Source organism: Eumetopias jubatus, unplaced genomic scaffold (genome assembly GCF_037043125.1).
Source record: "Eumetopias jubatus isolate StellerSeaLion01/CBP00866 unplaced genomic scaffold, mEumJub1_p1.0 scaffold_4, whole genome shotgun sequence".
NCBI classification, from domain to species: domain Eukaryota; kingdom Metazoa; phylum Chordata; class Mammalia; order Carnivora; family Otariidae; genus Eumetopias; species Eumetopias jubatus.
Window position 1 is genome coordinate 161,141,700 of NW_028274810.1, and position 20,737 is coordinate 161,162,436.

The 20,737-nt window shown below is 39.9% G+C and overlaps 2 protein-coding genes across 3 annotated transcripts in view; both read left to right on the top strand.

Moving 5' to 3' along the window:
- TPD52 (tumor protein D52) overlaps positions 1–13,670 on the top strand; it is a 38,249-nt gene extending 24,579 nt beyond the window's left edge. Inside the window, exons 6-8 of the mRNA XM_088022795.1 lie at positions 6,479–6,520; positions 8,000–8,048; positions 12,012–13,670. Of these exons, the coding sequence (XP_087878921.1) occupies positions 6,479–6,520; positions 8,000–8,048; positions 12,012–12,125 (205 nt within the window). The 3' untranslated portion in view covers positions 12,126–13,670. The remainder of the gene's footprint in view (positions 1–6,478; positions 6,521–7,999; positions 8,049–12,011) is intronic.
- Positions 13,671–17,821: 4,151 nt separating this feature from the next.
- MRPS28 (mitochondrial ribosomal protein S28) overlaps positions 17,822–20,737 on the top strand; it is a 109,804-nt gene continuing 106,888 nt past the window's right edge. Inside the window, exon 1 of one of the 2 annotated variants that reach the window (XM_028108696.2) lies at positions 17,822–18,079. In XM_028108696.2, the coding sequence (XP_027964497.1) occupies positions 17,864–18,079 (216 nt within the window). In that variant the 5' untranslated portion in view covers positions 17,822–17,863. The remainder of the gene's footprint in view (positions 18,080–20,737) is intronic. The other variant, XM_028108705.2, reaches the window with a different exon arrangement.

Genomic DNA, 20,737 nt, shown 5'->3' on the forward strand with positions numbered 1-20,737 from the left:
GTTCTAATAATGTTTCAGGATTTCTTTTCCTTCAGTGCCCATGGTTCTTGGTCACGCCGCTTTGAAGAATGAAGAGGTAGACCAGATGAAGAGTGGTGGGCACCAAAGCAAAGTTTATTGAGTGATAGTTAAGTTTACTGAGGGATAGTACAAAGATCCCGAAGAATAGGGAGGGGACCTGAGAGGGTTGCTGTTGGCGTTTCTAAATCTAGGGGTTTTTATGAGATTGTTGGCGGGCTGTTTTAATCTGATTAACCCTCCCTGCACCTGTCACCCAATTAGGTTTTTGTCCATGTGCTCATCTACCTACCAGGGAGTTGTTCACATGGGAAAGGGTGTAGGGTTCCTTGCAGGGTTGTGTAGAATAATCCTCTTAGGACGGGGCCCCTTGCCCCTGCCTGCCTTTCTTCTGGCTATCCTCCATTAATAATATATTATGTATTGATACATGGAGGTTAAAGTAAGGCTTTTGATTAAAACCTGGAAATTCAGAGACATGAGATTATCTTCTGAAAGCTAAATTTTATAATTCTCACAGATTAAAAGTTGGCTAAAGACACTTAAATCATTTCTAGGTCAAGAAGCCCTGATCGTAATTTGATTTAATGTATTCATGTATCATACAAATATGTGAAAGCATAGATAATAGAAATACATAAAAACATACATAATAGAAAACCTATATAAAGAAAGACCACATCTTTTAGATCATTGAGTCAAGGGAGCAAATACTGGCCCCAGAAACAGTCCAAGGAGAGGGAGCTTGGGCAGTAGATTTTGAGGGTTTCAGTCCCAGCAAGGCCTTTGCTCCCATGGAGATGGATGCGAGAGGCTTCTTTTGCCAAGTGCTTGAAATAGTTGGTTAATCCTGTCAAATATCCTTTGTTTTGAGTCCATGCTTACCCAGCAAGCTTGAGGCAATGATTTCACTCTCTGACAGGATTGTGGATGATTTGCTGACGTGAATTACTAGACTCGGCAACAGTTTTTATGCCACCTTGTCAATTAATAAATTGGCACTTGGGATTTAGATATTTGTCTTACACCTCAAGTGGGTGTGTGAGGAGGAGGAAGCAGAGAAAACAAGAGAGACGGAGAGATCTGTTTTGAATGCCCTGAGAGTTAGGTGTCTGGGGGCCAGACATGGGTCAGCGTAATGAGAATATCCTGGGAGGCCCTTTGGGGACAGCCAGCTTCCCCCCCCCCCCCCGCCCCACCAGGTGGTCTGTTCATATCCACCCCTCTCCTGTTTGCTTATTTTCTACACATACATGCTGAGCATTGACTCATGCCTTTAATTTTGCGAGAGAAACTTTGAAAGAGCCTCCTCATTTTCCTTGGTGCCAGTGTTAAACCTCAGTTTTAGTGTTATAATTCAGCAGCCTCGTTAGTCGAGTACCTTTGATTTATTTAGGAGGAAGTGCTTATTAACTTTGCCTTTATTTCCAAAGGAAGTTTCTCCTCTTTATGTGTTTATTTCTTTATATAAACCTCTACATATTTTTTGTTTGTTTTGGGCTCATTAAAGTTACTCCAGACAATTCTGTTTTGCTGAAAATTTCTACCACTTAATGGGAAAAGAAATGACGTCTTCTCTTTCAGAGAGTACTTCTTGATTAGAATTTGGGAAGCTTTATTGAACTTTTCTACCTCTCATGCCCATATTTCCTAATTTTAGTTACCACAGTTGTTCAGTTATTCATTCTTTCATTCAGAAATATTTGTTTGAACGCTAACCACGTGCCAGCCTCTGGTCTGGGCTGTGTGGTTCAAGTTGCCACTGAAATAACAACAATGTGAAATGTGCGATGTGAAAGTTTTAAAGAATATAATCTAATGTGAAATAAATGTTAATGTGTGTTTCCATTAAAGTCATCTGTAGTAGTAGTAATAATGGTGAAAAATTAGGTTCCAGGCGAGGCTCTGTATAGTCCCTCTGAAGTAGGTGCTGTTAGTTTTTTTGATTGTCCCAGATGAAGAAACCGAGCCACAGAGAGATTAAGTGACGTCCCCAAGGTCACACAGCTAAGTGGCTGAAGGCTGAGATTTGAACCCAGGCAACACCCTAGTTCTGGAGCCTGCATTCTTCTTCTCTGTGTTGTTTTGCCTCCCCAAAGCAACGACAGTTGAAGAATATGCCTCTCTAGGCACTGCCCGGCGGTTACTTTGGTTTATCACTTTCAGTCAAGAAATTATTGTGAGGGCAAAACGGAATAATAATACACAGATAGAGCGCCTGGTACACAGTAAGCATGTTACCGTTCACCCTTCCCTTTCTTTCTGTGTGTCCCACCTGCTCCTTCCCTCCTCCTCCCTCCTTTTATGCCTCCTTTATAGCGATTAGGGGTGACGAGATCAAGTAACTGTGTAAGAAACAAGGAAAATGTAAAAAAATCCATTCAGCGTTTAAAAGGAGTAACTTTTCTAAAGTAAGAGGAAGTATAAAGTAGAGAAGCATTCAGTGAGTGGTTTCTTTTTTGGTCAGTGTTTTGAGGAATGCAGATTTACATTCCTACTTTTTTTTTTTAATTTTTTTTTTTAAAGATTTTATTTATTTATTTGAGAGAGAGAATGAGAGATAGAAAGCACGAGAAGGAAGAGGGTCAGAGGGAGAAGCAGACTCCCTGCTGAGCAGGGAGCCCGATGCGGGACTCGATCCCGGGACTCCAGGATCATGACCTGAGCCGAAGGCAGTCGCTTAACCAACTGAGCCACCCAGGCACCCTACATTCCTACTTTTGATACTCTATTTAAGGGTTACCAACCAAGCTGGAAAAATTCTAACAAAATTTGCTGTATGGTTTTAACTAATCCTCACAATATATCTCTTAGAGATGGTTCTGGTCCAACAGCAACATGGCTTTTTGCTTCTGAAGTTTTCTGTATTATATTTAAACTTTGGTGAAATTGGAGAAGTTAGGTAAGTTGAGGCAAGTTGAAGCTTTGTGTAACTTTCCATAGGGAAGCTAGAAGTGCAAGAACAGCCGCCCTATAGTTGAATTACAAACTAGTCACCAAAAAATGGAATTTCATCTACATATGGATTATAGAAAAGTTCACAAATAACTGAATGGACTTGAAATTGCTAGGAACCCCTTGTTCTCCCTACTAAAATGGCTACCTCAAATGCAGGGAGACCTGCACTTTGTATGCATCTGTATTAATTTGATTTCGTTCTCTGTTCAGTGAGTGTATTTTGAATCTTACTCTGAAGTATAAAACACATAGAAAAGTGCTCACAACCAAATTCAACTCAGTGTTTATCCCAAAATAAACAGCTTATTGTTACCACTTCCTTGCTTTTCCTTATGTATTCCCACGTAAACATTAAGTGTGTGTATTCTTCACTTTGTCTTTGCTGCTAATTGAAGTTCAGCACTAGCAAGTAGGACCCTAGAGTCCTTTACAAGAGATGCTACATTGTTTCTTAGACTTCTCAGAGTGATCATTTTTTTTTTTTTTAATTTGTCAGAGAGAGACAACACAAGCAGGGGGAGAGGCAGGCAGAGGGAGAAGCAGGCTCCCCGCTGAGCAAGGACCCCCCCCACCATGTGGGACTCGTTCCCAGGACCCTGGGATCATGACCTGAGCCGAAGGCAGCCACTTAACCGACTGAGCCACCCAGGCATCCCTCAGAGTGATCATTTTTAACATTCTTCTTTAAGTCACGTTGCAGGAATCATTGGGGCCTGTGAGGTGCTTAATGACTTAAGTGCCCCAAATTATCAACTTCTGACTTGGTTTTCTGTAAAATCAAACATCTAAAATATTATCTGTATTTCCAGTATTACTGTTTTCCCCTATTTGCCTTATTTGTCGGTTTCCCCTTTCTTCCTGACGTCTCCTTGCATTGATGTTCCACTACCATCTATCTCTTACCGAATCGGCGGAGACCCCTTGATTAAACTCATGCATAGCTCTCCACTGCCTTCTTGTTTCCATTCTTCATCCCCTGATAATTCCAGGTGATGTTTACAATTCCATTTTTCAACCTTTATGACCCCAGGGCTGATTTCTTCTGTAGGATAATCCTGAAGTAACTTGTGCCCTGGATGTTGAATTTCCTGTGGTCAACCTGATGCATTGAGAATGCATTTTATGATTATTTCTTCCACTTTGCCTTTGACCCGTTCCCTCTTAACTAGCTTGTATGCTGGTTCAGGGGGCACAGAGCTCCCCAAATGGCCATTGGAAGGAATGAGCTTTTACATGGGAGCTTAGGGACAGTGGCTAAAAATTAACCATGGATTTCTGAAATTTGCCCTTTCTCTACCTTTTTCTTCATTTTATTGATACTGTTGAATTCAGTCTGTGAGTCCCATGAAAAAGCAGTTTATCACACATTCAGCCATAACTCTTCTTCTTTTGCCAGAATTTGGTAATTTCTGCCAAAATGAATGTTCTAGAGAAGAGTCTTGGTTATGGGGAACAAAATATTGTGTAAATTAGCTGACCCAAGAAGGGGAATGTGGTGCACAGAAAGAGAGTTCTTTTGGAATCCAAGGAAGGGAAGGAAGCAAGCCCTGGATCCACCCAGACTCGCCCTGCTGATTGGAAAGCTGGTAGAAATCAAGGTTGCTTCCAGAAACCAAGAAAACCACTGTTCCTCTCCCACCCTGCCCCCCCCCCCCACTCCCCATGTGGTCATCTCTTCTTCCTTTCCTCTACCTCTCTCTGTGCTTCTATTTAGTCCTTTCTTTGGGAACTGGCTTCCTCTGCTTCCTTGCAACTTTGCCCTTCCTGGTCCCAAAAAAGGTCTTCCTCAACATTTAAGCCTACATAACTTTTTAAGCTCGTGTACTTAGCCACTAACTGACCAGTGGCTTAGCGTCCTAATTATAAAATCCCAGGATAAGAACCTTAATTGTCCTCTTTTTTTTTTTCTTTTTCTTTTCATTCAGTCCAAACAATTTATAGATGAGCAGGAGGTTAGTTGTGGTGGTTGGAGCTCTACTGATCCAGTTATTATCACTGATGATGATGAAAGCGGCTGTGGAAATGTGATTATGCAGACAGACTCTTTGGAAGGGTCTAAACTCTTGTAAACTACTGTAATTAATACAATTAGAATTGTAAACTAAGAAGGATGATTTTAATTTATCTCTAGCCTTCAAATATGGATCTGGCCCACTGCAGTAGATCAAGCAGGAAAAGAATTAGCAAATTCCTCCTAGAATAGTCTTATACCCAAGGTATCTACCACTCGTATGGTATACAGAGAATGGTGAGCAATATGGATCTTTGCATGTGTCATGCACGACTTTAAGTATGAAGATATCCAAATATTTTACCAGTTATTTTGACTATGTGAACTGCCAGCATATTTTGATTTATATCAAGATCATACTCCCATGTCATTACATATTAGTGCAAAACTAGATGGGGGAGCTTCTCTTGAAACACATTGTCATTTGTAACAACTGATTTTTTTTTTGAGAAAACTAAATCACACACGCAATACTCAAATATAATTGAGAATACCTTGGACTGTCCAGCCTAACCGAAGGAAAGATTTCCTACCAAAAACTCTCTGTCAGTCATCAGAATATTTCAAGGACAGCAACCATTATCATCAATTTACAGTGAAGTGACTTTGTGAGCCCCCAAATTAAAGTGCTTTCATCTTGTGAGGCGGTCTCTATGGGAGATGGCTGAGAGTAGATAGCCTTGAACCTGAATGGTTGGTGAACTGCATTGCCCTAGAGAAAGAAGTTGGTCCCAGTAAAACAAAGGGCCAAATGTTATTTGAATGAGCATTAAGAACATTTAGTTAATTGGGTTGAAGTACAAGTGTCTCTTATTAGAAAACTGATACTACTCCTAAGGTGTGATCTAAGAATCTCACTTGAAGTCGTCAAATAGGTGATTTATTTTGGTCTGATCACAAATCTGTGGGAGAAAGGCAGCTGCTGGAACCCTTCACTGGCCTCACTTGTGCGTGTGTTTGCCTGTGTGTGCTTTGTTTTTTGAGGGGAGGCGGTGAACATTGAATTAAGAGTCCCGAAGACCCAGGTTCCATTCTGGATTCTGCTGTGACCTTGGTTAATCGTTTAACTTCTGAGCCTTGGTGCTAGAAGCCCTATAGACACAGGGGAAAGTACTGTAGAGTTTTCAAAGTGCTATAAAATGCAAGGGTGAATTATTAGTTCTATTAACTATGTGGGTTAAATTGGCTCATGAAGGGGGTGCCTGGCTGGCTCAGTTGGTGGAGCATGTGACTCTTGATCTTGGGGTCACGAGTTCAAGCCCATGTTGGGTGTAGAGATTGTATAAATAAACAAACTAAAAAAAAAATTAAAAAAATTTTAAAATTGGCTCAAAATAAAAATAATGTTGGAATAACTTTGATCCCCTCCACCTCAAAAAGTAGACTAAGTCTTCATGGTACCCAAAGAATAAGCTCCTAGAAAGCAAGGTTTTGTAACATCTAATCACTGTACTAACTTCATGTCTATCTCTTTTTAATGCTGCCTCTTAGTATCCGCTCCATTCAACATTCAATTAGCATGCCTGCTATGAGGTAAAGTATATTTTTACAAAATGTAGTTGATCTTATGCTTTCTTATTCTTTATTTAGATGTTTAACTTGAACTGTTCTGAAGTAGGGACCTGGGGTTCTGCTCTAAGTAAGCTGCACATCCACACTGTGTCAGTATTCAGCCGCTCTTCCTATGATGTTAAGATGGGTGCAAGAGATCCATTAAAGATTTGTGATTAAAAAAAAAGAATTATCTCTATTGCATTTTGTAAACCCATAACATTGTTTCATATCTTTAATCTGCTTCATTGAAAAAGTGAACACGACTCATCTAATAAAGCTGCTTTTCCCCAGGTTGTGTAAAAGGTGTCCCACCACACCTGTCTGCATTAGCTTTAGTTGCTCCACTTTTCTTCCGTTTCTACTTCCCTCATCCCGTTGTGACATTTGGAGCCAACTGTGATTTAATTCCACAGTCCACTTTCATCAGGAAACACGTGCAAGTGGTGTATGTTATTACCGCACTTAACCTCTCTAGAGAGGCAGAGAATTTTTAACAATATATGCTTGGCTTAACCTTCAGTATACATCAGAACTACCTGGAGAGCTTGTTAAACTCCCTGCTCACTGGGCCCCACCTCTGGTTTCTGATTTCTGTAGGCCTGAGTTGGGACCTGAGAACTTGCATTGCCAACAGCTTCCCAGGAGCTACTGATGCATCTGGGGCCCCACCCCTTGTGACTGGCTGCCCATCACCACTGTGGGAGGGAGGAAACCCCTTGTTCCCTTCTTCACCTTTTTCATCTAGGTAATAGGAAGGATATTTGAGGTCAGGTGAATAGTCTAGAAGTTTTGGAAACCCAGATGTGAACAACAAAGGTGCTGTGATCCTCCTTAATTAATATGGATGGTTGTGAAGGCGTGGGAGAGGCTTCGCCTGGGCTCAGAGTGCTCTGTCGGCTGGGGCAGCTTTGTGATGCAGACAAAACCACCTTTCTTCGTGTCTCCCTTCCTTTTGGTGTCTCTTTCCTCAGCTCTAATGCTGCTCCGTGGGAACCAGGATCCCTGTTTATGGAACCTTACGTGGTCTGCTTGTCCTGTTTGGGATATGGGTTTGTGTAGGACTCTTGCCAGGCAACGTGGGAATTTAAACTTGACTTTTAGAGTATAGTACCTTCACCAAAATTAAAGTGGCATGACTAGATGGTTGAAGTGACAGAACTGATATTTTACCTGCCTTTGTTCTCTCTCCTCACACATGTACTTGACATTGTTATCCTGTATGTCTGAGACAGGCTGTTTGTGGAACTGAAAGCATTGTTGTAGAAATCTTAGACCAGAAATTGATCATCTTACTAATCAGATTTGTGTGTATGCCTGCACACATATGTACAGTTAAATATATCTGTCTCTTCATTGAGAATAATGGCGAAGAGGAATACAGTCAACTAATGATGTTTGCAAAACTGGTGAGTTTTTGTTAAGTGTTTGTAACATAACTCTTTTTCTTTCTCTCCATAGAAACTCCCCAACTTTCAAATCATTTGAAGAAAAGGTTGAAAACTTAAAGGCAAGTAGAGATGAATAGTGATGTCTTACTTAGTACCTTAAATTTTGTTGCTGTGGGTAAATTATTCTCATTACTCTTTCTTTCTAAAAGTATTTAAAGAGCTTTAATAACCTTATTCTCCACATTATTATGGGTGATATATTCTCTTTTAATCAATTTTTTGAGTGTATGTTGTAGCATGGCAGATGCTAAATGCTGAAAGGAAATGTATAATTTCAAAAGCAGTATAGTACTTGAGAACTTTGTGCGACTCAAATACTTTTATAACCAGATAAAATTTAATATAAAATTTATTGTCGAAAATTAACAAGAACGTTATAAAAGCACAAAAAATAACACACAGAAACATTGGTCCTACCACCTACAGTCAGTGATATGTATGTAGTAGGACTACACCTTTGTGCTTTAAGAAAGAACCAAATACAACATACACATTTTCCTATGCCATTAAATATTCTTCTTCAAAATTATATTTAATGGTTGCTTGCATGTACCCTATGACAGATATTGTTTGTTCAGTCCTTTAAGATGTTTGTTTAAACATTTAAGATGATGCCATGGTGATCATTATTGATGATTCATGGTTTTATTTTTTGATGGCTTTGATTTCAGTGAAGGTGGGCATTTTTCCATGACTAGCTTTATTAATTTGTACACTGTATTATTTTCAAGATTATACTCAAAATTATAAAATCATCAACTCTTAGGATCACAAGTGACCAGAAAGTTTGTCTAGTTCCCATCCACTGCCCAGCCTTCTCTACAGAGTTTGTGCAAAGCCAGTATTTTTCTTCTTCAACTAAATCTGATAAGTACTATAGATGTTTTTAAGGATTAAAGCATTATTTTAAAAGCTTTATATAAATCTGCTTAAAAACAAATATTCAGATTTAGTCTTTCAGAACTGTAACTGAGTCACTTATTTCTAAATGCATCTTTCTTAAATTGCAGAAGCAGGGGATGCTTATGGAAAGAAAGAAAACCAAACACTGTCCCATGACCTGGAGCTTTTTTCTTGCACAAACACGAATACACACCTTTTGTCTTAATACCTAAATGTATAAACATTTTTTCAGAAAGGAATCATACTGCACGCACAGTCCTATAACTTGTTCATTCAGACCCACTAGCATACGTGCTCAATGATCCCACAGACATGGGGACCCGTTCTTTTTACTCACTGATGCTTCTCAAGGGCCTAGAATAGTCCTTGGCACATTGAAGCTACTTAATACATATTTGATGAGCAAAAAATATATCTTAGTCATTCTTTTAGGTCAGTATGAGACCTGCTTTATTCTTTTTAATGCCTGGTCATGTATTTGAAAACAAACGGTACATTGTAGAAGTCAAGGCTTATTATAATTCAGTTCTCACTGTTTGAGGTCTGTCATAATCCTCTCCTTGAAGTCTGCCTTAAGCATTAGTTTTTGAAATGACTGGTTGGAAAACCAGACAGCTGTATTCTTTTGACACTGAAGATGAGGAGAAACATCCTGGTCATTTACTATATATTCTCCCTCTGAGTATAGAGTCTATAAATTGTGGTGAAACTTGGCTTGTGAAACATGATTAGGTGCCAATCAGATAAAAACTTGTAATTTTTTTTTTAAGATTTTATTTATTTACTTGACAGAGTGAGAGACAGCGAGAGAGGGAACACAAGCAGGGGGAGTGGGAGAGGGAGAAGCAGGCCCGCCGAGCAGGGAGCCCGATGCTGGGCTCGGTCCCAGGACCCTGGGGTCATGACCTGAGCTGAAGGCAGATGCTTAACGACTGAGCCACCCAGGTGCCCCAAAACTTATAATTTTTAAAAGTAAAGTTTATGGAACAGATATCCTCCCAAAGGGCTGTAAAATATAGTTGTGCACTTGGGATATACTTTTGCTAAATTACATTCATATTCAATTAAACATCAGGTCTACGTGTACTTTCAGGTTTAGATTTTGGATTGATTCATTGATCTGGTTATTGAGCATTTGCCATGTGCCAGGGGTAGGCCCTGGAGATACCACAGTGAGCAAGAGACAGAGACCCTTTATGCAAGATGTGTAGACAGTTTAATGGCCAATGAAAATAAAGTGAGGTAAGGTGCCATGACTGGGAAACTCTGGGATGCAGTGGGGAGCAGTACCAGGAATGTATGACCTAGCCTAGGATGGAAGGTAGGAGAGGGCTCCTCACAGGACACAGTAATATAAATGGAGGCCTTTAGGTTGAGGGAAATGTTTGGAGCTTTGGAGCTCTTTTGAGGAATACCAGGAACTTCGCTGTGCTATAGGGTAGTGAGCAGGAGATGAAGCTAGGGCAATGGGTAGGCCACACTAAAGAATTTGGACTTAGGGCAATGGGAAGCCTTTAAAGGATTTTAAACAATGTGGGTGGTTTATCCTGTGCATTTTAGAAAGATCACTGGTGCCCTGCAGATCTGAGGGGAGGAAGATTAAAGTCAGGAAGACTAGTTAGGAGGAAGGAGTTGTAATCCAGGCCAAAGATGGTGGTGGAATGAATTAAAGTAGTGCTGATGTGATGGGTTGAGAGAGATTTAGAATTTAGAAACGACAGCCCAAAAGTCAGTGATTGATTGAATGTGGCACAAGATGGGGAAGGATCAAGGATGACTCCCAGGTATCTGACTGGGCCAACTAGGTAGGTGCTACAGCCATTTAAAGTCTTAAAGAAGGGGTGCCTGGGTGGCTCAGTTGTTAAGCATCTGCCTTCGGCTCAGGTCATGATCCCAGGGTCGTGGGATCGAGCCCCACATCAGGCTCCCTGCTCGGTGGGAAGCCTGCTTCTCCCTCTCCCACTCCCCCTGCTTGTGTTAATGCTCTCGCTATTTTTTTCTGTCAAATAAATAAATAAAATCTTAAAAAAAAATAAAGTCTTAAGAATAGAGAAGGGACCAGTTGTGGGAAGAGTTCAATGTTAGACATGTTGAATTGCAAGACTTAATATTTTCCTCTAATTAAGACATGTGTTTTAATAAATTTAATAAATATACAGTAGACACAAGTCATGCAGATTTTCCAAATAATTCAAAGATTCGGATGGGAAACCAAAAGCGAGTGAGAAAAAATTTCAACTAAATTCCAACTGATAATGTGTCTGTGGCTAGTCAGTTAAGACTGAACTACGAGCAGGGTCAAGTTAAACCTACTGTGAGTTGCATTGTGGGTTACTGACTGGTTTCCTAATGTTAGCTCTCCTGTTGGTCAGTTAGGAGATGTAACAGAGAGAGCATAGGTATATTAAGGATTAAGTGACATAATAAGGGTTTTGAAAAGCATAAAGTATGATACAAATATAAGGCAGACCTATTCATGCAGACACGTTTATTGACAGAATTTCAGGCCAGATTTGGAGTAGTGCTTCACAAACTATACCTTGTCTAGGAAGCCCCGGGAGACCTCGGTAGATGGGCGTGGGGAAGTTGGTCTGATCCTACATGTCTAACAAACCTCCCAGGTGACGCTGAGTCCGTCTGGGGGTCCTTGCACCACACTTTAAGTAGCAGCGGGTTAAGAAATTTACACTGTAACTGGGAAAAACAGGTATCTTTCCTTTGTCGTATTCAATATTTCTTGAATGAGTGTAGCAGTGAACAATCTGATGGAATACAAAGTGTTATCCAAATATAAAGAGACTTCCAATAGATATTTTAGAATAATAGGTCTTAAGAAGTTTTTCGGACGGATTTTTCTGGGAAGAACTATGAGCAGATGGGAAAAAAGAGGAGGGGTAGAATCTACCAATCTGCATATTTCCGCAGAGGAGCCCACACGGTTTTCTATTAAACTGCACCAAACACTGCAACAGTACTGAATTCTGTACATGTATGATTGTCACTGGGCTATTAGGTTCTGGATCGATTTGTTCTTCAAAGTAAAATTTGAGTGACTATTTTGCAGAGTCAGCTGAGTTTATGTTTCATGATGTCTCGTCCTTTTTGAACTTTTTTTAAAGTCTAAAGTAGGGGGAACCAAGCCGGCTGGCGGGGATTTTGGAGAAGTCTTGAATTCAGCTGCAAATGCCAGTGCCCCGGAGCCTCTTCCAGAACAGACGCAGGGGAGCCCATGAGGTTCTTACCTTTGTTCTGCTACCCACTGCCAGATGCTGCAAGCAAGATCCAAGCACATCTTGTCAACAGTTGTTGCCATGAATTTCCACCAGATGTGCTTTTACTTAGCTTTACATATTCATTTGACCAAATAGTTTGTGGGTTGAACAAAATAAAAGTATGTTCACTTCTGTTCCTCGGAAACACCCTTTAATGTGCATTTAAGGGCCCTGATATAGGAAACACCATTATAAAAACACAGGTAATCCCTGGGGTTCCTCATTAGAATGATCTCAGGAGCTTCAGGTTATCATAATTGCTTTCCTCCTTTACAAAATTGCTCTGGATCTGGGATGCCACTTTGATCTTTTGTCTTCAATATGATTTTGTTTCCTTCTTGAACCTCTGTGTATTCGATTACTAACTAAAATTTTAATTTCCTGAATCCTGGTTATTAAAAGTTTTGGCATAATTTTCTTTACCTCTGAGGGAAGAACGACCAGCTACAAAAAATATTTTTGAATAAGCATTGTTCTGATAGAAGGTATATCTTTTGTGTCTGAAGACAGCAGACTAAATAAATCAGCTCTACATCCAATTTGTTACAGTTTGGTAAGTGACAACGTGTGTGGTGGTTCAAAGTCCTAGGTAACTTGAGAGTGGAACCCTCACATCCTCGTCACCATTTGTGACAGTAACCATTTCAGTATATTTATTATGCCACTTCTCTCAACTTACTTTTCATAAGACTGAATTTCTAGTTTCAGAGTAAGTTGCAAAATAACATTTTGAATCAGGCATATTGTAATTACCAGCAGGTTGAAATATGAACACTCTCATCACCTGTTCCATTCAAAAGCCTGAATGTTTTTTAGATCTCAGTAGCTGTAAAAATGCTAAAATCAATCACGTTAGGGGAGACGTTGCTGTCTTCATTTAATTCATTTCGCACCATTTTAAAAGAAGCACACGAAGTATGGCTAATGTAACTTGAAAAGATTTTATATTAAGGGATTGGTGGTAGGTAACTCCTGAGGATTTAATGCATTAATGAAAATCAACTCATTGTTTTCTACTTATTTGTTTTCAATGTGTTAGAAATTATAAAATGATACTGTATACGTTGCCCCCCTACTTTGAAAAAATGGCAGGGCTGAATGAACCAAAGCCTCTAGAAGTATCTGCATGGAGGCCAAGGTACTCTCTTCTAATAGCTACTTATTCATCACTGTTACCTTTTCATTATTCTGTGTATAGTTATGGCCTATAATGTTGTATTTGTTATTTATCAAGTTGTGATTGTTTTAGCATTGTTTATGCCAAATGTTAATTGCCAAGCTTGGAGTGACCTGAGGCATTTTTTTTTTTTTTTTAAAGCATGACTAGATTTAACTTCAGGATAAATTATCTTATGAAAACCAAATTTGAAAAGCCACAAGTGTTGATTGTTATGAGTAACATGCTGCCATTCTTGATTTGCTAGAGCTTTTGTTATAGCACTTTAGATGCAACTGAAAATATGCTCTATTAAATGTGAAAAGCCTAATAAATTCTGTCTATCAGTAGTATAGGTCTCAATATTTATTGTGAGACCAATGGTCTGGAAACAATTATTTAATTGTATTAAATAATCAACTGGTGTCTATGCAAAAAACTTTTTTTTTTTACTATCTGCTTTAAATCACTGCTTAATGGTGTCAGACTAACGTATAAATTATTTCCTTGAAGAGGCTTTAAGGCAGTTGCCCCAGTTGTTGAAGAGCTGTCCTGGAGGACTGGATCTGTAAAAATTTGTCTTTTTATAGAAATACTGTGGTTACTCATCATAACTGTTAAATTATTTTTTCCAACTAGTCTTTCATTTTTTTTTTTTAATCATCTTTTCATCACATTGTTTCTTGGGTGTCCTGCCCTGTTCCTGTCTTTCAACCATAGCTGAGTGAAATGTATTCAGATCTCTACTTTAAAATGAGAAATGATAGAATAAGGAGTGGAAAATGGGATGGGAGTATGTGGGTATTGGTGATGGTCGTGAAAGAAGTTGGGAGAATTGCTTTTCCAGATATCTACCTATACTTAATTTTAAATGATTTAATCTTTTGCAAAGTACTCTGCATCTTAAAAGTAGTAGTAAAAAATAGTGAGAGGTTGAATTTAGAAAAACAAACACATGGACTTAGAAATATTCAAAATAGTCTTTGTGGAAGATTCAATATGAATTCACAGATATTTAAGAAATTTGGAACATAGTAATTATTAAAAATACCAGAGAGTTCCTGGTCACTCTGTTGAATTTTGTGTTTGACACTGTAAGAAAACAGTAACTTGAGAGTGAAATCTCAGATGTTTAAGTGAACAAGAAGTGTGACAGAAGGAAATAATCCCTGAAATTAATCCCTTTTTACAAAGGATTGTCTTCAATTTATGGAGTTTGTGGAAAATAAAGCAAGAATTCTCATGCTTATGAGACCAAAGTAATCATTGGAAGAGAGAATTTACTGGATTATTCTTTTAGTAATTCAAAACTATGAAATAGAGAAGAAAAAAAACACCTTTAATTTGGAATCATGGTTTCTGGATCTGTTTATCATTAAGTGCGCACTGTATTTTTTTTTTTTTTGTATAGTATTTGAAAACAATAAAAATTATGTAATTTGGGTATGGGTTCTTTTGTATGTATTATGTGTCAAGGAAAGAGGTGAGTCCATTATTACAACTTCTCTCCAGACACTTCATATCCTAGATATGGAAAAACCCCCATAAGTAGCAATATGGAATTAGTGTATCAAAACTGAAAAAGTTAAATGTTGACTATAAGTGACTTTTTGCTTTATGTATTCTATATACATAAATATAGATTTATGTATGCTGCATACGGTCCTATGTCAACATTACATGTGTTTCTTTATAGCTCTGAAGACTCAGATGAAAAATCAGATTTTTTTGCCCAGAGCGAAGAAACATTTGGCGATTAATTTGGGACTGTCCCATTGTAATTGGATTAATTATAGAGACTGTTGGGTTAGAGTTAATATAAAGCAGTATCACTTTTAAGTAAACCTGCATACCTTATACAGATAATTTCCATATTATTCAGACTCTGAAATCAAAATGAACCAAAATCAGAATGAGCAGAAAGAACTCTTTGTTTATAAGCCTTCAGAGGGCAGGGCCTGCATGTACCTATCACCAGCCAGGATTTCATACTTATATAAATGCTACTTGGTGACTAAATTTCTTGCCAGCTCTCATAAACAATTTTGATTACGGAATAAGTTTAGTTGGTAGTGTGATTCTTTTAATTTGGTGGTTTTCCTAGCATACAGTAAAAACCTAACACAATTTTGTTGTTGGAATATTTGTTAAGTGGGTATGATCTTTTGCTTTAACACTCTCCATTTCAACATGCTTTGGTCTTCTTGGTTTCTCGGATCAATTCTCTATTCTTATTTTCCAGTTGGACTATTTTCTGATATTCTCTTCTTCCAACTCCTTAAATGTTACTGCCTGTCCCTATTGATCTTCCACACATGATCTCCTTAATGATCTTAGTCCTTTCAGCCATAGAGATGAGTATCTTTAGAGTAATACTATTATCTCCTCAGTGTATCCCTAGTCCTATTCTTTTTTCTAGGTTTTCATGTAAGCTTTAAAATAGGAATTTCTAATCACTTCCTGGTCACCTCCACACAGACATTAATAGCCACTATTTATTAAGCTTTCAGTAAGTGTTGGGCATTTTGACTCATTTCTCTTAAGTCTTTGCTCAAGGTTGTGGCAGTGTAACCATTTCATGAGATTAACAGCCACCAGAGGTGGTGCCAGGACTTGAACTATATTTCGTTCACTTTCCTTGCCATCCACCATTACTAATATTTTTACAAAGTGTACTAACAATTTGCAAGCTACAGGGGAAAAAGGACTGTATTTTTAATAAAACAAGAAGGAAGGTGTAGTGCAAGTAGAGCAGGATCAGAATCCCTAAGGTGCCATCAAGAGCTGATGGTTACAGTTGGTGTTCGTACAGGCTAGGACAAAGTGTAGATATCTCCTTGTTGATTTGCCCAGTCCTTTACAGTTCCTCTCATTTCATACTTCTAATGTTCTACCCAAGGGAAAGAACTAAGCAAACTTGAAATCAGTTGATACAAACTTTTATACATTAAAAACCTCAGGATTTGTCCCAAAATGTCCACTGTCATAATCCTCAAGGAATTTATCATTTGGCTAAGGTACAACATGAATATATCTATTTAATTTTAGAGCTGGGACTTTAGTAATCCCATTTGTTCTGTGGCTTTGATTTAGTTAAATTTACAAAGCACTTAAAATTTAGCAGGGGGGCTAATGGCTTGGCTTTACACGTGAGGAAGCCAAATCAACATTAAATTGGTTTGCATGAGATCAGGATTACAGTCAACTAGAACTAAGGGGTTCATGAAGTCACTGGCTAATGCTCTTTACAAATTTACCACTTTTTCCTGAGGGGAAGTATAAGTAGCCATAGCCACAGATAACAAGGCAAAAATGTCTCAGGTAAGATATCATTAATGGTTAAATGAAATAAACAGCGTAAGTGCCAAGAAAGAACACCCTGGAGTAGAATCTATCTTAAGCCCCCTACTGAATTTGTAACGATTACCCCACAGTTGGCTACTAGTAATAAATTGTATGTGATTCATTCAATTATGCACCATTCCAAGGTTAATGCACTTCTAGTTTTCTGTGTACTAACCATGCAATTGATGAGAACATCAGAAAGACTTAAAATCTGTAGTTAGATACTATTAGGGCTGTGGTCATACATAAAAATTCCTTCCATCAAAGTACTTGCAAATGAACTGTAAAGGGGCTTGCTGGGGAATTAATATAAAACTGATAGAAGATCAATGGACAGCTTAGTTTGTGAACATTTTTAAAGTATGATGTCAGGCTTGGTTTTGAAAGGGTGGGCGAATTCTGGGAATTAACGTTGATGAGGAAAAGGGAGAAAATAATGAGTGAGGGTGGGGGTCTCTGGTGGTGTCTGTTTAGGCACATTCCGAAATGTAATTACTTAGAAGGAACTGTAGCTATCTACAGGTGACAAAAACGTCTCAGAAAGATTAACTTTTGAACATCAGTGGACCGACCTCAGAAGAGGCGAAAAAACAAACTTGGATCCAGGATTTCACACACATTCATTGAACTCCACTGTGTGTCCGGTGTCAGGGATCCAACAGCAAGGAGTTTACAAATTCGGGAGAGCAGACGCAAAACAACATTAAACGTAAACTATATAGCAATATTGAGAATGCTAAATGGTACAAAGGAAACCCGGGGAGTCCGATAGTGTGGGGTTCCAATTCTAAATAAGGTACTCACGGAGAGCCTCATATCTGAGCAGAGACCCGAAAAACAAATCTTCGGGCCATCTGGGGTAAAACCCAGGCGGCGGGGCTAGCAAGTGTCGCATTACTAATATTTGCGGCAGGACAAGGGCCAAGCGATGCTCTGAGGAACGAAATTCCTGCAAGTCAAAAACCTAGCAGGTTTTCCACGAAAAACCTAGCAGATCGCTGCCTGTAGGTGACCCCTAGGCACCAACGATTTAATTCACCGATTTCAGTTTAACCATCCCTCCCTACCCCGTCCCCTGCACCGACTACATCGCACTCCGGGATCGCCAGCGCTCGGCAAGTGGGTGGACCATTCGTTGCTCCGCCCCGTGGCCTGCGCGCTTGCGGAGAGGTCCAAGGTCAGAGGTTGCGGAGCCGTCATGGCGGCGCTGTGCCGGACCCGTGCCGTAACTGTGGAGAGCCATCTCCTGCGAGTGTTTCTCTTCTCTCGGCCCTGTCGAGGCTCAGGCACTGAGAGTAGCTCCGGGAGTGAGAGTTCCGATTCCACAGAGCCTAAAATGCGCCAAGGCGGCTTCGCGAGCGCTTTGGAGCGGCATTCGAAGCTGTCCCGGAAGGCGGAGCTCGGGCTGAAGGCAGTGAGTGGCGGGAGCTCGCCAGGGACGCGATAGACGGGGCTGGGGTTTGAGGGGAGCCCCGGCGTGGTGGGTGGAGGTGGGGCGGAGCCTGGCCTGCGGGTGGGGCTAGGATCAGGGGTGTGTCTTGGCCTTGCAGCGGGCTAGTCCGCAGAGAGCTAGTGGTTGGTGTTTTTCTCCTTGTTGTACTTCTGTGCGGCATTTACGTGCTGGACTTGCTTTGTCCACACTCCTTTGCGCACGTCTTCCTGGGTGAGTGCTGGACGGGAAACCAGCAGGGAGCGCTGCCAGTGAGGCGGTCTAGGGCGACCCCTGGGTCTCAGAGAGGAATTGGACTTCCACCGGGAAAGGCTGGGCTCTCTGCCGTCTACTTCTTCATACACAGAAGTTCCAACGTGGAGCTTGGTGTCTGGCGTGCAGCGCTTTTTATAAATATTTGTTAATAACAGTGAATAGGTGAAAGAGAATTACTGTCTCTATGCACTTGAGCAAGCGTTTAACCTGTCAGTGCTTTGCTTTCCTTTTCTGGAAATGACAGAGTTTCCACATGTCTCAGGCAATACTTTGTAAAATAGGATAAAATTACTAGATAAGTGAAACGGAAGAGATAGACATAAATATGAGTCACATTTTTTTATTAGATTCAGCAGACATGAAATTGGATGTCTGGCAATGTTAAGTTATATAAAAATAAACGCTCTCAATTTCTGTACTTACTTCTTTGGAGACCAGCCCCCAACAGTTCACAGACTGGTAGTGTCCTGGATTATAGAAAACTACCTGGAATTTAATAAGTAATTGTTAATAGTTGTTATTGACAAAATTTTTCTAAAATCCAAGGATTAGAAGAAGCCTGCTGTATTAGGTTTCTGTTTGTTCCCATGATGAGTTACCACAAATTTACTGGTTTAAGACAACACAGATTTATTATATTTAGTGCCGTAGGTGAGAAGTCTGATTGATGTCTCACTGGGCTAAAATCAGGATGTTGGAACGGTTTTGTTCCTCTCTGTATGTTCTGGGTAGGATCTGTTTCTTTGCCTTTCCAGCTTGTAGAGGATGCCTGCATTCCTTGACTTACTGCCCCCCTTCTATCATTTTCAAAGCCCACAACAGTAGATTGAGTCCTTTTCACATCATATCACTCTAACCTCTCTTCAGTTGTAAGCCTCTTTTGATTACTTTGGACTCACCTAGATAATGCAGGGTAATCTCCCTGTTTGAAGGTTAACTGATTAGCAACCTTAATTCCATCTGCAATTTAATTTTCCTTTGCTATGGAAGGTAACATAATAACAAATTCCAGGGATTAGGATGTGGACATATTTGGGGGGGGCATTTTTGTCTACCTTACCTGGAGAAGTCATAAAGTCCTAAAAGGATGCTGGTGACTGACCTGAAACTGACTAATCCATCCTTGGTGGATGGCTTTGAGGATTAAGTGCGGTAAAGTAGGAAAAGTATAAATATAATTCACATTTCCCTTCCCCCAAATATTTTTATAGGTAAGGGATTTCCTTATTTCTCATCTTCCAACATGTCTCACTTATACTCCTTCCTGCATGCCTTATCACCACATTCCAAACACATTCAGAAACTACCAGAAAATAATTCTCATCTGCTGAGTTAATTGTGGCAAGTGTGAAATTATAACATCATAGGTAGAGTGTTTGAAATGCCATATGGTGATCATACTTGGGGGTTTCACGTGGTAAGCAATGTTTGTTTACTGAAGGAAACAACCAAGGTATTTGAGCCTGATCAGGATTCCATTGCCTTCCTTTCTCTTTGGCTTTTCCAAGAGGAGGCTGGAGTGTTTCTTGGAAGTCCCAGCGCATCTATTAAAATTGTTCAGTCCAGCTCACGCTGAATAGAGTCTCTCTGAGCAGTTGTTCTCTGCCTAACACAGTTTAGAAAACATTATTCTACTAGATGGAGGTTAAATGTGTTTGATTATGGGGTGCCTAGGTGGTTCAGTCTGCTGACTCTTGATCTCAGCTCAGGTCATGATCTCATTGTGAGTTTGAGCCCCAAGCTGGGCTCCTCGATGGGCGTGGAGCCTATTTTTAAAAAAATGTGGTTGTGACATGTGGTTCACATATTCAAAATTTTTCAATATTTCGGCTTAGTGGAAAGAAGGAAAATTCCCTGGAGAGGAGAGTATCAGGAGGCTGGGTTATAGTCTCCCTTCTGAGAGCTCTTAGCTTCGGAACATTTCCAGGTATGTGGATCCCTTTACTCATTGATGCCACTGACTCCCTGATCTAGGTCATTATACACAGTGGACAGAGTTATCTTCCTAAAGTTGGGCTCTGTAATCAGACTTAATGAGATGCTCTTTTTGCTTTGCTTGAGAATCTTGTAAGCCCTCCTTCACACTGCCTACAAGATTAAATACACATCTCTCCATCATCAGCCTGCCGCCATTCAGGACCCAGTCCAGTGCAGAGATGATAGAGTTTAGGTTTCGTTTCAGAAGGCCAGGATTCAGAGACTGGTGCAGCGATCTTACTAGTTAACTTTGGGCAAGTTACTTAGCCTATCTTAGTTTGCTTTCTTATCTCAAAGTGGGCATAATACTCTAACTGGGGTTATGGTGGAGTTTACATGAAATAATATATTTGAAATGCTCTCAGTCCGGTGACTGCTGCAGAGTAAGCT